This window comes from Morchella sextelata, assembly GCF_020137385.1.
Source record: "Morchella sextelata strain SCLS chromosome Unknown scls_7, whole genome shotgun sequence".
In the NCBI taxonomy this organism is placed as follows: Eukaryota; Fungi; Ascomycota; class Pezizomycetes; order Pezizales; family Morchellaceae; genus Morchella; species Morchella sextelata.
Genome location: NW_025408622.1, coordinates 1,671,743 through 1,686,089, shown reverse-complemented (window position 1 = coordinate 1,686,089; position 14,347 = coordinate 1,671,743). Strand labels below are relative to the sequence as shown.

At 53.1% G+C, this 14,347-nt stretch overlaps 5 protein-coding genes across 5 annotated transcripts; 1 reads left to right on the top strand and 4 right to left on the bottom strand.

Annotated features, from left to right (window-relative positions):
• Positions 1-358: 358 nt before the first annotated feature.
• On the top strand, positions 359-1,208 carry H6S33_012120 (uncharacterized protein; the record flags this gene model as incomplete). Its single annotated transcript, XM_044843497.1, has 2 exons — positions 359-626; positions 730-1,208. 2 exons carry the CDS (start codon positions 359-361, stop codon positions 1,206-1,208), a joined length of 747 nt encoding a protein of 248 aa, XP_044695788.1.
• A 932-nt stretch (positions 1,209-2,140) lies between these two features.
• On the bottom strand, positions 2,141-2,670 carry H6S33_012119 (uncharacterized protein; the record flags this gene model as incomplete). Its single annotated transcript, XM_044843495.1, has 2 exons — positions 2,141-2,400; positions 2,511-2,670. The coding sequence occupies 2 exons, from the start codon at positions 2,668-2,670 to the stop codon at positions 2,141-2,143; spliced, it is 420 nt and encodes a 139-aa protein (XP_044695787.1).
• An 802-nt stretch (positions 2,671-3,472) lies between these two features.
• Positions 3,473-4,907, bottom strand: H6S33_012118 (uncharacterized protein; the record flags this gene model as incomplete). The annotated part of the gene is made up of 3 exons (XM_044843494.1): positions 3,473-3,529; positions 3,596-3,922; positions 4,002-4,907. The coding sequence occupies 3 exons, from the start codon at positions 4,905-4,907 to the stop codon at positions 3,473-3,475; spliced, it is 1,290 nt and encodes a 429-aa protein (XP_044695786.1).
• Positions 4,908-7,023: 2,116 nt separating this feature from the next.
• Positions 7,024-9,240, bottom strand: H6S33_012117 (uncharacterized protein; the record flags this gene model as incomplete). Its single annotated transcript, XM_044843493.1, has 5 exons — positions 7,024-7,049; positions 7,104-7,760; positions 7,840-8,420; positions 8,474-8,967; positions 9,031-9,240. 5 exons carry the CDS (start codon positions 9,238-9,240, stop codon positions 7,024-7,026), a joined length of 1,968 nt encoding a protein of 655 aa, XP_044695785.1.
• A 3,549-nt stretch (positions 9,241-12,789) lies between these two features.
• H6S33_012116 (uncharacterized protein) lies at positions 12,790-13,706 on the bottom strand (the record flags this gene model as incomplete). The annotated part of the gene is made up of 2 exons (XM_044843492.1): positions 12,790-13,432; positions 13,492-13,706. 2 exons carry the CDS (start codon positions 13,704-13,706, stop codon positions 12,790-12,792), a joined length of 858 nt encoding a protein of 285 aa, XP_044695784.1.
• Positions 13,707-14,347: the final 641 nt, after the last annotated feature.

The window sequence follows — 14,347 nt, the reverse complement described above, 5'->3', positions numbered from 1 at the left end:
ATCTCTTAGGGCGGGGTGGGTGGGGTGACCAGCTGAACGCTAGCCCGTGGGCTCATCTCAGCACCGGTGCATGGCATGGAACAAGAAATAAGATGCACGCCCGATCATTACCTCACGGCCTTAGCTCGCTGCTATCCGGCCAATGATCAATCGGCCATCATCATCACCCCGGCCAATGATCAATCGGCCATCATCATCACCCGAGCCAATGATCTTCCTGAAACCGAACCCGGTCCGCCAAGCCACACGTGACCGTCCCAAACCACCAACAACCCTCACCACCAAGTTCCAACTATCACCACCATACCATCCAATTCCCCATCACAAACCAAACACACAAAACACACACACACAATCAATGGCCGACACAAACGGCAGCGCCACCGCCGGCGCCGCAGCAGACGCAGACTCGCAGCAGCCCACCTCCTCCTCCGCCGCCGCCGCAACCACCACCACCGCCGGCGCCGGCGCCGCCGACGACCCCACAAAACAGCCGGCGACGGACGCCCCCCCGGCGGGAACAAGGAAGCCCCGCGACGCAAGAATCATACACCTCATCCTGGCGTCCATGGGCGTGTCGTCGTACCAGGAGCGCGTGCCGCTGATGCTAATGGATTTTGCCTACCGTACCGTACCCCCCCCCCCCCCCCCCTTTCTTCTTCCTTCTCCTGTCTCCCCCCTCTCATGCCATCGCGGGATGCTGATATGGGATGCTGGCGCATCCACCAGGCTACACGTCCTCCGTGCTCCAAGACGCGCTCCTCTTCTCCGACGCGATCCACAGCACCACAAACACGGGCGGGCCCAACCCGCCGTCGTCGGTGACGCTGTCGGACCTGCGCATGTCGGTTGCGTCGCGCATCAACCACCAGTTCAACACGGCGCTGCCGAAGGAGTTTCTGCTCGACATTGCGCAGGAGCGCAACCGCGTGGGGCTGCCGACGGTGGGGAAGGAGTTTGGGGTGCGGCTGCCGCCGGAGAAGTATTCGCTGACGGGGATTAGCTGGGAGCTGGCGGAGACGAGGGAGGATTGGATGGCGGAGAGTAGTGGCGAGGAGGAGGAGGAGGGGGTGGTGGCGGGCGTGGGGATGGGGGTGGTGGGGTTGAGGGGGGTGGGCGGCGGGGGTGGGGGGGGGGAGATGGAGTTGGATGATGCGGCGGATTTGTTTGCGGAGGAGGAGGAGGATAGTAGTATGGTGGATGCGTAGGGGGAGGTGGGGGGGGGGGGGTTGGTAATTTTTTTTAAGGTGTTTGTTTTTTCCGGTTCTTGGGTCTTTTTTTTTTTTTTTGCTTTCTGGTTCTTGTGGTTCTTCCTGGTATAGAGTTCGGGGAAGTGTTCTAATTGCAATCCAATCGAGTATATCCAACTAGTAGATCGGTGTTCGTAATCAGTAGAGGTTGGGTGAGTATGATTAGTGGAAGCCCTATCAGTACTCAATCAGTAGTACTCAAACTCAATCGGTACTCAATTAGTACTCGATCAGTACTCCCAATTAGTACACTAAATGTGATTGTCACTGCGGCTAGCTTACAATCATTGCTAATAATACGACAAGGGGTGCTCAGTACAAGCTAATAGGATTGTTGATCGATAAGGTACATGTAGTTATATTTAGTAGGATGTGTCCCCAATGATCATGAGCACTGGCGGTTTGAGTATTGTAATCATTACCACGGCTAGCTTGTAATCATGGCTGGATGGAGCTTGGGAGCTTCTACCATATATGGCCATCTAATAGTGTTATTGATCGATACGGCGGTCCCAATTTGTAGGATGTGTTCAGCACAATTAGAATTAAAGAGAGCTTTTATAAGTTGGTAGCCTTAGTCGGTGCTGTCAATTGGTACTCTTAGCTATTACTCCCAGTAAAGACTCTGAATTGGTACATACTAGTACTGTCAATTGGTGCTCTTTCTCGATCAGTACTTGTCTCAAATTATGCAAATCAGTATTCAATTACCACTACTAAGCACACACCAGCTCTAACCCAGGCCAACCCCCCACCCACCTCACCCCGCAAACCACGCACATCAACTGCCAACCCAATATATTCTCTAAAAGCCTATATACTATACAAGAAAAAATTAAACCCCCCATCCCCATCCCCATCCCCATCCCCATCCCCCCCTCTTCACCAACCTACCTGCCCTCACTCCCCTTCCCCAACTGCGTAAACCCCACAACCGCCCTCGGCGGGTTCCCCCGCACCGTGCCATCGCCCATGACCTTCTCGCGCTCACTGATGCGCTTCTCGATGCGGCGCCGGAACCATTCGTCGCGCGCCTCGTCCTGCGCCTCGGGCGTCGCGTGCAGCACCATGCAGCTGTTCATGGCCTGCCGCGGCGTGCGGCACGCCCAGGCGGCGGAGATGGTGCGGTTGCGGGCGCAGTCGGCGAATTCTGGTGAGCGTCAGCTTGCGAGTTTACGAGCATTCATGCAATTATGGCGCCCCCCCCCCCCCAAAACCCCCCGCAAGGGGGACCCGGGGAGAGCGGGGGGGGGGACAGACGTTTGATCTCTTCGGCACAGCGGCCGCGGACGCGGGCGTAGTAGAGGTCGCGGACCTGGCCCTCCTGGTAGGCGGAGAGGGGGAGGGGGTTCTTTGAGAGTTCGGGGATGGGGGGGTGTTCGGTGTGTGTTGCTGTTGCTGTTGTTGTTGTTGTCTGCATGTTGAGGCTGTGAGGATTGGAGGTTTGGATTGCAGTGGGAGGTTTGGATTGGATTGCAGTGAGAGAGAGGTAGATGCAGAGGTATGATGCAGTCGGTCGGACGATATGTGGCGGTGTGGGCGTGTGGCTGATGACGTAAGAGCTGCAGGGGAAGCGGGAGGCGGTGGCGGTGGAGTGGAGCGAGGTTGAGGGGAGGCGATGTCCGTGGGGATGGGATGATGGGTTCTGTGTGTGGTGTGTGGAGTGGAGAGCTGGGCGTGGGGAGTGGGGAGTGGGGAGTGGGGCTAGCGAGGGTAATGGGAAAAGTGGTGGGGTCATGTATTCTCACTCATCACCGGGGAGCTGATCTTTCTTCTCATGGCTACTTGTGCTTTTGTTTGAAGACTGCAACTGCAATTGCTAGCAAGGAATCTAATACCACACACACACACACACACACACACACACACACATATTGTCCCTCCCGTCTGCGTCCGCTTTTTTTGTTTCCACCACCCACCCACCCACCGACACACCAACAAGCCACATACTAAAAGAAGCCAACAAAAGTCCTCCATCCATAAGCAAGAAAAGAAAAAAGAGAGAGAAAAAAGAGAAAAGCACATGAAAAAGAAGGGAATAAGTAACATAAAGACAAAGAAAGAAAGAGAGAAAGCTGTATCCCATCCCGTATTAAATTTTTTCCGTTTTTTTCCTCGGTTTTTTTTTTTTTTTTTTTTTTTTTTTTTTTGTTTCTTTCGCTTTCTCCGCTGTTGGGGCGCTGGACCGAAAAAGTAGAGTAGAGTAGAGTAGAGACAGAGCACTACTCGTTCCTGAACAGCACACTGATACTCTCTCCATGGTGGACCCGTCTCACAGCCTATCCCGCCCACAAATCAGCACTCTCCCCCCTCCCAGAAAGCACAGACAGAACAGAAAAACTCACCTCCGCAAAGACCTCGCCCACGTCCAAAACCTCCAACTTATGGCACCTCCTCCGGTTCTCATCCTGCGGCACCGTGTTTGTCGTCACGACCCGGTCCAGGGCACTCGCATTGATGCGCTCAATGGCATCCCCGGAGAAGACGCCGTGCGTCACGAGCGCATACACCTTGGTCGCCCCGCCCTTGCCCTTCAGCAGCTTCGCGGCCCGCGTGATCGTGTTGGACGTGTCGGCCATGTCGTCGACCAGGATCGCAACCTTGCCCGCGATGTCGCCGACGAGCATCATGGTCGCGTTCTGGCGGTCCGTGATGCGTGTGGGGCGGCGCTCCTGCTGTTCGTTAGTCTATGCCGCCATCACCACCACCACCATGCTTGGGGGAGGTGTAAGAGGGGGAAGAGGGGGGCACCTTATGGATCAGCGCAAACTCCATCCCCAGCGCATCCGCAATCGCCGTCGCGCGCTTCGCGCCACCCGCATCCGGCGACACAATCACGGCGTTCTGGTAGTCGGGGATGTTGTACTTGATATAGCGCTGCAGCAGCGGGCGCCCATACAGGTTGTCGACGGGGATGTCGAAGAAGCCCTGGTACTGCGGGTCGTGCAGGTCCATGGTGATGATGTGGTCCGCGCCCGCGCACGTGAGCAGGTCCGCCACCAGCGTGCCCGCCTGCGCAACCCACTGCTTGTACCCCGTGTTCTTGGGCGGCGACCACTCGCTCGACGCCCCGCTGCCCCGCAGCCCATTGACCGACTCGGCCGTGTTGCTGCGGCGCAGCAGCGGCGTCATCGAGCTCTTGGGCGTGCCGGGCCCGCTGGGCGCCTCCATCCCGCGCTCGAGCGCTAGCCGCGAGAGGCCCTTCTCGAGGTCGCCGTGCGAGACGCCGGGGATGGGGAAGTCGACGGGGCCGGGGGTGCCGGGGCGGGACTCGAAGGTGTATTCGCCGCCGCGGGCGCCGCCGCCGTAGTTTGCGGGGGCCTTTGTGAGCGGGGCGCCGACCTTGTTGTAGGGGATGTCGGACTGGCGGCTGTAGGGGAAGTGGGGGAGGACGGCGGTGACGCGCTTGGCGGAGGCGGTCTTGCAGGCGGAGATTGTGATGAGGAGCTCGATGACGCCGTCGTTGACGCGGCCGCAGCCGGACTGGATCACGAAGACGTCTTTGCCGCGGACAGAGTCCTGGATCTCGACGCGGGTTTCGCCGACGGCGAATTTGGAGAGCGTGATGCGGCCGTTGGGGATGCCGAGCTGGTGGCAGATTGTTGCGACGAGTTCGGGGTGGGAGGAGCCGCCGAGGACGACGATGTTGCGGACCATTGCGGCGGTGGGGGGTGGCGGGGCGGGGAAGAGGGGCGAGGGTGGGGTCTGTGGTGGGGTCTGTGGTGGGGTTTCTTGTGCTGGTGCTGCTTGGGGTAGCGGTGGTGGGGTCGGGTCAGAGGGTGGTGGTGATGGTGATGGTGATGGTGATGATCCTGATCCTGATGATGATGATGGAGTAGATGCAGTGGGAGGAGCAGTGGATTGTGAAGATTCAGAGACAACTTCGACTTCCTCTGCTGCTGCTGCTGCTGCTGCTTCTTCTTCTTCTTTGTCTGTCTGAGGTTGGTGAAGAAGAGTTGGTGATGATGATGAAACTGAAGAAGGTGTTGCAGTTTCTGTCTCGGGCTTTTGTGGTTGTGGTTGAGGAGGAGGAGGAGGAGTGGCTTGTTGCTGCTGCTGCTGCGCTTCTGATTCTTTCTCTTCTGATTCTTCGTCTTCGTTTGCTTCTTCCTGTCTTGGGCACTCGACGATCACTTCAGGCACTTGAGACACTTGCGGCTCAACAACAACGACAACCTCTTCTTCTTCTTCTTCCTCTTCCTGTTCCCGTTCCTGTCTTTCTTCTCCTCGCTCCTCTTCTTCTTCTCGTTCTTGCCCAGGAGCAGCACCAGCAGGATTGACCACAGCAGAATCGACAGGCGCAGGCGTCGCACGATACGAAAATAACCTCGAAACCGGCGTCCTAGCACAAGCTTCACGTTTAGCCCCACCGTCACCACCGTCGTCACCAGCACACATGAAGATTTCTCTAGCAACCCAATTGCAAGAGGGAAAACAAACAAGAAAAGGCCCTCTCACAAGAACCACTTCATCAGAAGCCTATTTTTTTTCTTCTTTCTTTTCTTTTCGCTTTGGTTTTTTTTTATAATATATGTAGAAAGGCCTCACAAACCTTAAATAAAAACCTAACGACGTCGGCGTTGTTGGGCCTATATGTATAAAAAAAAAAAATAGCAAGCTAAAAAAAATCCAATTCTCTAACCAGAAGCTACTATTTTTTCAATTCGGTACCGTAGTCGAAAGTAGAGAGTCCACTGGGGTAGTTAGATACCTAGAGTTAATTCAGAAGGGGAAAAAAAACGGTCAGAGAAAAAAAAAAAAACCAGCAGGGTTGTTTCTCTTCCTAGTGACTGGACGACGTTGGAAAAGATTTTTTTTTTTTTGTAACCTGCCAAGCGGAGTAGAGTAGAGTAGCATGCGCCAAGCCAGGCAGGCCGTTTACTAAACCGAGCCGTTTACTAAACCAAACCCGCTCACGAGAAACATTGGAATTGTTTGAGTACAACACCACCCTTCGGCCACCATCCACTCACAGCGTCCCCTCGGGCCATCTCCTGATCAACACCGGTACCCTATCGGATAAACATGAAAACCGCGTACCTACATTGACTGATAGACACTAGAGCAGAGTAGGTAGATGCTGGTTGATATCCTTGGCATGTATCAATCAATGTAGTACTAACACGAGCATGTATCTGCTACAAAGCATTACGATGTCACTGCTACTACTGTACTACTAACATGTAGTACTACGCAGGATGGGTATGTATACTACAAAGTATTGATATTGATATTTTATTCCTCACAACCACCCTTCTCAAACACTCACAAAAATCCCACGTACCCGCCCATTTGGCTGTCGTTAAGGTGGACATCCAGCCCAACCCAAAGCTTAACCCTACAGCTATCTCGCTCGCTATAAAATAAAATAAAAAAACCCGAAAAACAAAGCCTTCTTCATCTACACACACTGCTTTACTTTGTCCGCATTTGAAAGAAAAAAAAAAGATGGAAAAAAAAGGCCCCCTTTTATACTAAGGTTTCAAAGTGAATCAAACCCGACTCTCTCAACTTTTTTGCGTAACCTGGCCCTCCTGAAAAAAAAAACAGAAAAAAAACAAAAGTGAAAGAAAAGAAATAAAAACAAGGAAAGTTACAAAGGAAAAGAGCGCGCAGAAAAGAGAAAAAAAAAACAGAAAAACAGAGAGAAACCGGCCCGCCCAAACTAAACATTGCCCACCCACGGGGGGAGCAGACCCAGTAATGAACGGCATTTCCCAAACTTACAGCGCCCTACTTTAGTTCCCCTACTCCATCCTACACACTCGGCTCTTTACCAGTCGCCGTCATCCTCATCATCTAATCTCTCATTAGTATTTTCTTTTGCACGGTTATCAACGCAGAAAAACTTACCACTCTGGTTTGAAACTTTGCCCTTTCTCTTATCCAGCTCTTGTTGCAACGCAAGCATTGGGTTACTGGCCGGTGCTGGTGTAGCTGACGGCTTGATAGCTGGGGCGCTTGCGTCCTTGACCGTCTTTGTCTTCTTCAGCGCACCAATTCCTCCCGCACCTCTGATAGACGCTAGCAGATCTCCAGGGGGCAGAGCACTCTTGCTGGGTAACGGTGCTGCGCCTTCGTCTCGGCCTGGTAGTGGCGGGGGCGGAGGTGCTCCACCAGGAGCCATCCCAGGTGGAGGTGGTGGTGGTGCAGGAGGGGCATTATTGCTAAACCCAAAGCTTGGCGGCGGCGGCGGCGGTGGTGGTGGTGGTGCAGATCCACCGAAGCCGGACATGCCACCGGAAGGAGGTGGTGGCGGGGGCGGTGGTGGCGGTGATGCACCCGAACTAAAGCCGGGCATGGACACCACTGGTGGAGGCGGCGTATTGTTGCTGAACCCGGGCATGCTGGGAGGTGTTGGGGGAGGTCCGCTGGGGAAACCGATCATCATGGGAGGTCCGGATGACTGGGGTGGTGGAGGTGGCGGGGGTGGTGGGGGAGCTGGTGGTGGGGCCGCAACAACCGGAGGGGGTTGGAACGGCGGCGGCGGTGGACGGGCTGGTGGGACATCTAGATATGAGTTAGTTATAGCTTCAATGTTAAAGTATAGGGGATAGTGACCTCGAGTTGGTGGTGGAGGCGCTTCTACCGGTGGCCGAGGTGGTGGTGGGGGTCCTGGGGGTGCTGGTCGTGATGGTAGAACAGGTATCGGTGGTCCTCGGCTTGGAGGGGCCTGCGGAGGAGCCTGCGGAGGAGCCTGCGGAGGCCGGCTCGGTGGCTGGAAAGGCGGTGGAACTGCAAACCTTGTCGGAGTATTCTCCTCCAGTGGCGTCTTCGGCGGTAGTGGCGGTGCTCTTTCTGTAGGCGGTAGTGGTGGTGGTGGACCTGGTCTGGGTGGTGGAGCTGAATTGGCATAGGCACCAGCAGTAGGAAGCGGAGGGGGGACCCCAAATCGTGGCTGGGTAGGCGGAGATACAGCTCGCGGCGGCGGTGGAGCTGGAGATCGGGACGGTGGGGGAGGCGGTGACGAGCCATTCGATTGAGAAGCTAAATGCCTTGACCCCCTGGGTATTGGTGGAGGGGGTGGTGGTCCCCTCCGTGACTTGGTCGAGCTTCCAGTTGCTTGAGGACTCAGTTGACCAATGCCATTCCTGAGTACAGGCGGCGGAGGCGGCACAGAGGGTGGTGGGGGTGCAGATTGCGGGGGTGCAGGCGGCGGGGGTGGAGGAGCTTTCGCACTCCTATCAACTCCCCTTGGTGACCCCGGTACTTCCATTACATGCACTCCATTCCCATTCCCATTCGATAGTCGCTTACGCTTCTCTGCCTCAGCATTCTTTTCCTTCTCGGCGATATAACTCTTGATAAAGTCTTCGTTATCCTTTATCTGATCTGCCGTAATTCCCATGTCCATTAACTCTTTTAGGAGTGCCTGGAACTCCGGGTCTGGGTTGTCTATTGAAAACGGCACATCGCCTCCGTTTTGAGCCTTCGGCGCAGGGGGAGAGGGTGAATTGCGAGAAACGCTATCGCTGCGTCCCATATGAGGAAGGTGAGGATGCGGTATGTGTGCGCTGAATCCAGCGGGGCGGCCTTTGGATTTTGCGTATTTTTCTCGTGTCTCAACCTTTTTGTGAAACCCTGCAGCTTCCTTCTCATCCGCAAATGAAAACCCTGCCATGCAGTCTTCGAGCTCAAAAGTATGGAAGAAGGTTCGGTCATGATTGTACTTGAAGCCCTCGTAGAGCTCCTGGTCCCATATCACGCCTTTGTTGCTCTGTTTCGTAAAGTTAGTACTGTGACTCTCCTCAACCCCACCTTAGAAACAAGTAACACGTACAGTAACATCGACTATTTTGAAGAAAAACGTGTGTCCGACCAAGTCCTCGGCCAGTACCACCGCCCCACTGATTCCGGTGAAGTTCCATTTGTGCTTATTTGGATAGTTCACGTAGAGTCGTGCGACAGCGACAGTGATGATATTGTTTGATGGACTAGGTACTGCGCGTTTAACGACTAGCTTGTCGTCCTTGTTCAGTATGGACGGCATGGCATGAGAGGGGGAGGGGGGGTATTGTGTGCGGGCGGTAATGTGTACAGTGGTCGTCGATTCAAGGTCTATGGCCGTGCTCTCCCCTTTGTCAGTTGAAGAGGGGTTTCTGTGAGTATTGTCGATTGTATTCCTAGCTTTGGGAGGTAGTAGAGTGAACAAACAGGTACGGGAATGGAATGGAGTTGATGTCTAGGTAGAAGGAAGGAATGGGGAACTGTGGTGCAAAGCCTCAACCAGCCCGAGTTTGGAGAAGATGACGCCCTGGAAAGATCCTTGCTCGATGGGATTGGTGGAGCTCGGCCGTTGGTTGGTCCTGCACGCTTAAGCGGCTGTGTTCCCCTTTCTACTTTCCAAAGCGCTCGGTCGGCTTCTCTAGGGGACAAATGAACGCTGGGATCCTTCCAAACTAGAATCCCTGTTTGACACCGCACAATGTCGTGGTCGTGAGCCGAGTGTTGAAGTTTAAATAGAATTGGTATCCCAGCTCAAGTTCCTCTCTCTCTCTCTCCCATTCAAGAGTGAGTACTTGTATCTATCTTCAGCTGTGTGGATATAAAGCAAGGTACTGCTAGAGATCTGACATTCTCCTCACGGCTTGCCGTCCGGTCTGTCAGAACAATAAAACTCAGGAAAGAGGACTTGAGGGGTACGTAAGCTTAAGTCAAACTCGTTCCCGCGCGGCCTTACGTGTGTTACCGCCACTGTGGCTGGGGGGCTGTGTTACATTGCACACAAGCACAAATTAACGGGATTGAGTGATTTTTGATGACCGCGGATATCTATGTTCCGATGCCGCGTTGCCGTGCCCGCCTGGCCGACAGGGTTTTGGCGATACATAAATTCTCCCCCTAGCTGGTTTGGACTGACACAGCGCGCCGACCCGTTCTTTATCGGACTTTTGATAACGGGGGTTTTGACGATTGCATCATACCGCAGCTGTACCAGTACCACACAGGTGCCTGCCTACATGTACCTACCTGGTAAACACGTCAAAATATGAAACCCGGGTTCACCTGGATGCCATATCGCAAGGATTCCCAGCCACAACCACGGTTTTATTCCTACTACTTCTACAGCCGATACGGACACTTCTATCCCCAAAACATCACTTACTGGCCCCTCTAGCAGATAGCTTGCCATGGACTGAGAGGTAGTTACTCACAAGACCAGCTCCATACACCTTGGCACTTCTACGGAGACTGTGAATAGCACACAGCACCCTAAGCTATGGCTCGATCATCTTAGCTAGATGAATAGGGCCTGCTCTCCTATAAAAAAACCTCTAGGACCAGGACCAGGACCAGGTTAACGATCTCCGTCGGGTTGAAGTCCCTCGATCCCTGGAACAAAAGATCTGGCCAGGGTGCTGAATAGCTAAAAGCATATAACAGAATGACCGATAGGATAGGTAGTCCAGGCTACATGATGTGGATTTAGACTAGAGAATACTCTTGGGTAGGTGGATCCGGAGCCTCTGTACTTCTGAAGGCGTTACTACACCATACAGTCCATACCCAAGACACAGCACACAACGGGACATAGAGCGCCGCTATTTTCACCCCAATATCTCATGCCTGGCGATGGCACTGTATCGAACCGAGATGATTCAGATGGAGTCAGCAGTTTATTTGGACAGAGAAAACATACACATGTAGTTCCGGAATGAATCATAAAACTGCATGTTCGTTGCTACCATATATGACTTAGCTCTACAACTGCCTGGCTTACCAACGCACAGGCTCTGGAGCTACAGTGGCAAAGTACACCTTAAAAGTGGACAGGTTACTGGGGCAGGTAGGTAGTCAGGATCCAAGAAAGCTGGTTACAACATTGCTCGAAGCCTTTATAATTAGGTTATCAGAGGAGATTCAACCTACCCAGCTATCACAAATCTAAGGCAGAATTCCATGTCTACCATGTCAATCAGGAAGGGACCTACATATGTCAGACTCTAACTACAATTCTCTTAATTGGGTGGCTCGATCTTGACCTATTCAAAGGGGGTTTTAGGCGGTTTACCTGTATGAGTAGGGTGCCTATATTGGTACTCACATTCTGCAGCGAATATGTAGTAAAGACGATTGATTGCTGTCACCTATTGTTCAGCTGTGGGCAGTAAATATTGGTTGTACAAATTAAAAGCTGCCAGAAAATAAAAGGTGGGATTTTAACGTCAGGTTTCGCCATTGGCATGAATCACGACTTCAGTATAAACCGGTTCTAACCTAAGGCTTCTTGACGCAGTCACTACACAAAAACATTTATAATCGTCCTTACTTTCTTAGTGCCACTCTTGTGGTGGACATTGAGCAGCTGGTCTTTATTGATTCTCTGAGGGGGTCTAACCCTCGTGTAGACTGGTCCCAACCCAGCTCTGGGCGATCAAGTTCGTCGTTATTAGACTGCAAGCAGCGGTCTCATGCAAACATGAGGGCAGAGATATTCGATGTAAAAAATGCAGCGCACGAAATAAGAGGTGGGTTACGTTGATGTCCTTAAAGACTAAGTCAACAAGTGAGAACGTATATTGGGAGGAAATTAAATGAATTTCTCCTTCGCAATGTAACTGATGGCACTCTACTGCACATACCTCAGAGGGTATCACTAGGCATTATATGGTATTTTCGATACTCTGATCATCAAGATACAGGCACTGATATTGAATATGCATGTGCATCTTGAACTGATCACTTGGATGCTGATATGATCAATTTATACCCTATCAATGGCGTTGATTGCGGAGAAGAAAAAATTAGCTGGATCTGACTTGAGCTGGGGAAGCCGCACCCCTCACATTTATATCCGAGTAAGATATAATTCACGTTGTGAGGCATGTTAGCGGAATAGGTGCTAAGACACGTTACAGTGGCTAGTGGTAGCGATAAATCAAGCATATATGTTAGTTTTGAGATCCTGTGAAGTTAAGCTGCGGCACCGACTTGATCCAATCATCATCAATCATCATCACTCTCATCTTCCTGCATCCCAGCATTCAGAGCAATAGAACTTCTATGTAGACCCCAGATAGCGAGACCTCGATCACTAACAGCCTGAAAGCGTCTGGCATGTCTAGAGGGTTATTCAATCAAACTTTGACAGTTAAGGACCGCTGATGGACGGGCTGAAACAACTCCCCATGTAGGATCATCAGTGGTCACTCACCCGGTCGAGTGAGGCACCATGATTTGGTTGTATCCAATAGAACTGGACCGGCCACACTGTACAGTGTAACTACGCCTAGGTGGTGATTGTGGGAGGTTGCGTGATTATTGGTGTATTTTTATATGACTCTGGTCCTTCGTATCCGTCATCATCGAGAATGTTCCCGTGAGTGATGAAGCTAAAGTACTCGTACTATATTGAGTTCGCACAAGACTTGTTTGGGAGTTTTAAGAGGATTATTAGAGTTAGTAGGAACATCAACTTGAGGAATAATCCCTGCATAATCTTCAGCTGAGACCAAAATAAAACCCAAACCACCCAAGGTATCATTGACTCCTCTATGAAAAAAAAGATCTAAGCAATTAATTATAATACAAGCCCCTCTCAAGCCTTCACATCCTTCAACTCCTGCGCCGACTCCACCTCTGCCGCCTCCTTCTCCTTCCTCTCCCTCTCAGCCCTCTCCTTCTCCTCCTTCGCCCGCTTCTCCATCCTCTCACTATACCGGTCCGCAAACATATCAAAGCTCGGCCTCAACACAAAACTCACCCTCACCAACTCCTCACACACATCCACAAGCCTATCCCGATTCCCACTCTTCATCAGCCTCCCCTCATCCGTGAACTGCGTCCACGCCATTGGCAGACTGCTCTGGTTCGGGATCGTAAACATCCTCATCCACCTCCCCAGCACCCGCAGCGCATTAACCGTGTTGAAGCTCTGGCTGCCGCCGTTCACCTGCACGACGGCAAGCGTGCGCCCCTGCGTGGGGCGCACGCTGCCCGTGGCGAGCGGGATCCAGTCGATCTGGTTCTTGAACACGGCGGTCAGGTTGCCGTGCTGCTCGGGCGAGCACCACAGGTGGCCGTCGGACCAGTGCGAGAGCGTCCGCAGCTCCTGCACCTTCGGGTGGTCGTGCTGCACGTCGTCCTTGACGGGGAGGCCGCGCGGGTCGAAGACGCGCACGTCGGCGCCGAGGCGGTGCAGGATGCGGGAGGCCTCGTAGGCCATTTTGCGGGAGTAGGAGCTAGTCACATATTAACTATGGTATCCACCTAAATCAGACCCCAAGGACAGAGTAGATACCATTCACGCAACGACCCGTACAGGACCAGAAACTTCAACGGCTTGTAATCCTCCTTGCGCCTGTGCTCCTCCACAAACGCTGTGACAGCATCGAGCTCCAGCTCCGACACCCAGTCGCCCGCTGCCGCCGCCTCCTCCGAGAGCAGGAACGGCCGGTATTTCGCCGTGATCTCGGCCTCGGTGAGCGCGCTCAGGATCTTTGTGTCTCCGTTCATGGGGCCGGGAAGCGTTATTCTACGAGTTTGGGTGGTGGGTAGTGATAATGATAATGATGGGACGGAGAGTCTGGGTCGGAGGGAGAGGGGGAGCTGTAGCTGGGATAGAGTGCGGAGAGGGAGGAGCCGTGGGAGCATGCTGTGGATGGAGGGGACGAGGACGGTTGGCTGGTTTTATAGAGACCTCAGGTAGAGAGAGAGCTCACGGGGGCAGACATAGGATTGAGGTTTTGGGGGGGGGGGGGGGGGAGCGTATGAATTATGCTATTCGCCCGCAGGCCCTCTAACTCTGGCTATCTATCTAGTGACATGTCGAGCGGGAGAAAAAAAAAGAAATGTCCGGCGGCGGGTGGATTGATCGACAGGGCCCACATCGGACGGAAGTTTGGTAAGATCCCCCGGGCTGTCACCTGTGGGCCGTGATTGGGTGGCGGAATGTCACTGGCGGAGAAATTGTCACTGGCGGGGCGTGATTGGAGGGAAGAACTGGGCATGGGGTGTTTAGTAAGCCGTGACTGCAGCTACGCCGGGGCGGAAAAGGTGCGTTTTTGATGATTGGCAGCATCTCGGACACAAGCGCTCACTCGCTATTAACCCATCCTTGGTATTATAATTACACGAGAAAGAAAAAAATAAGAAAA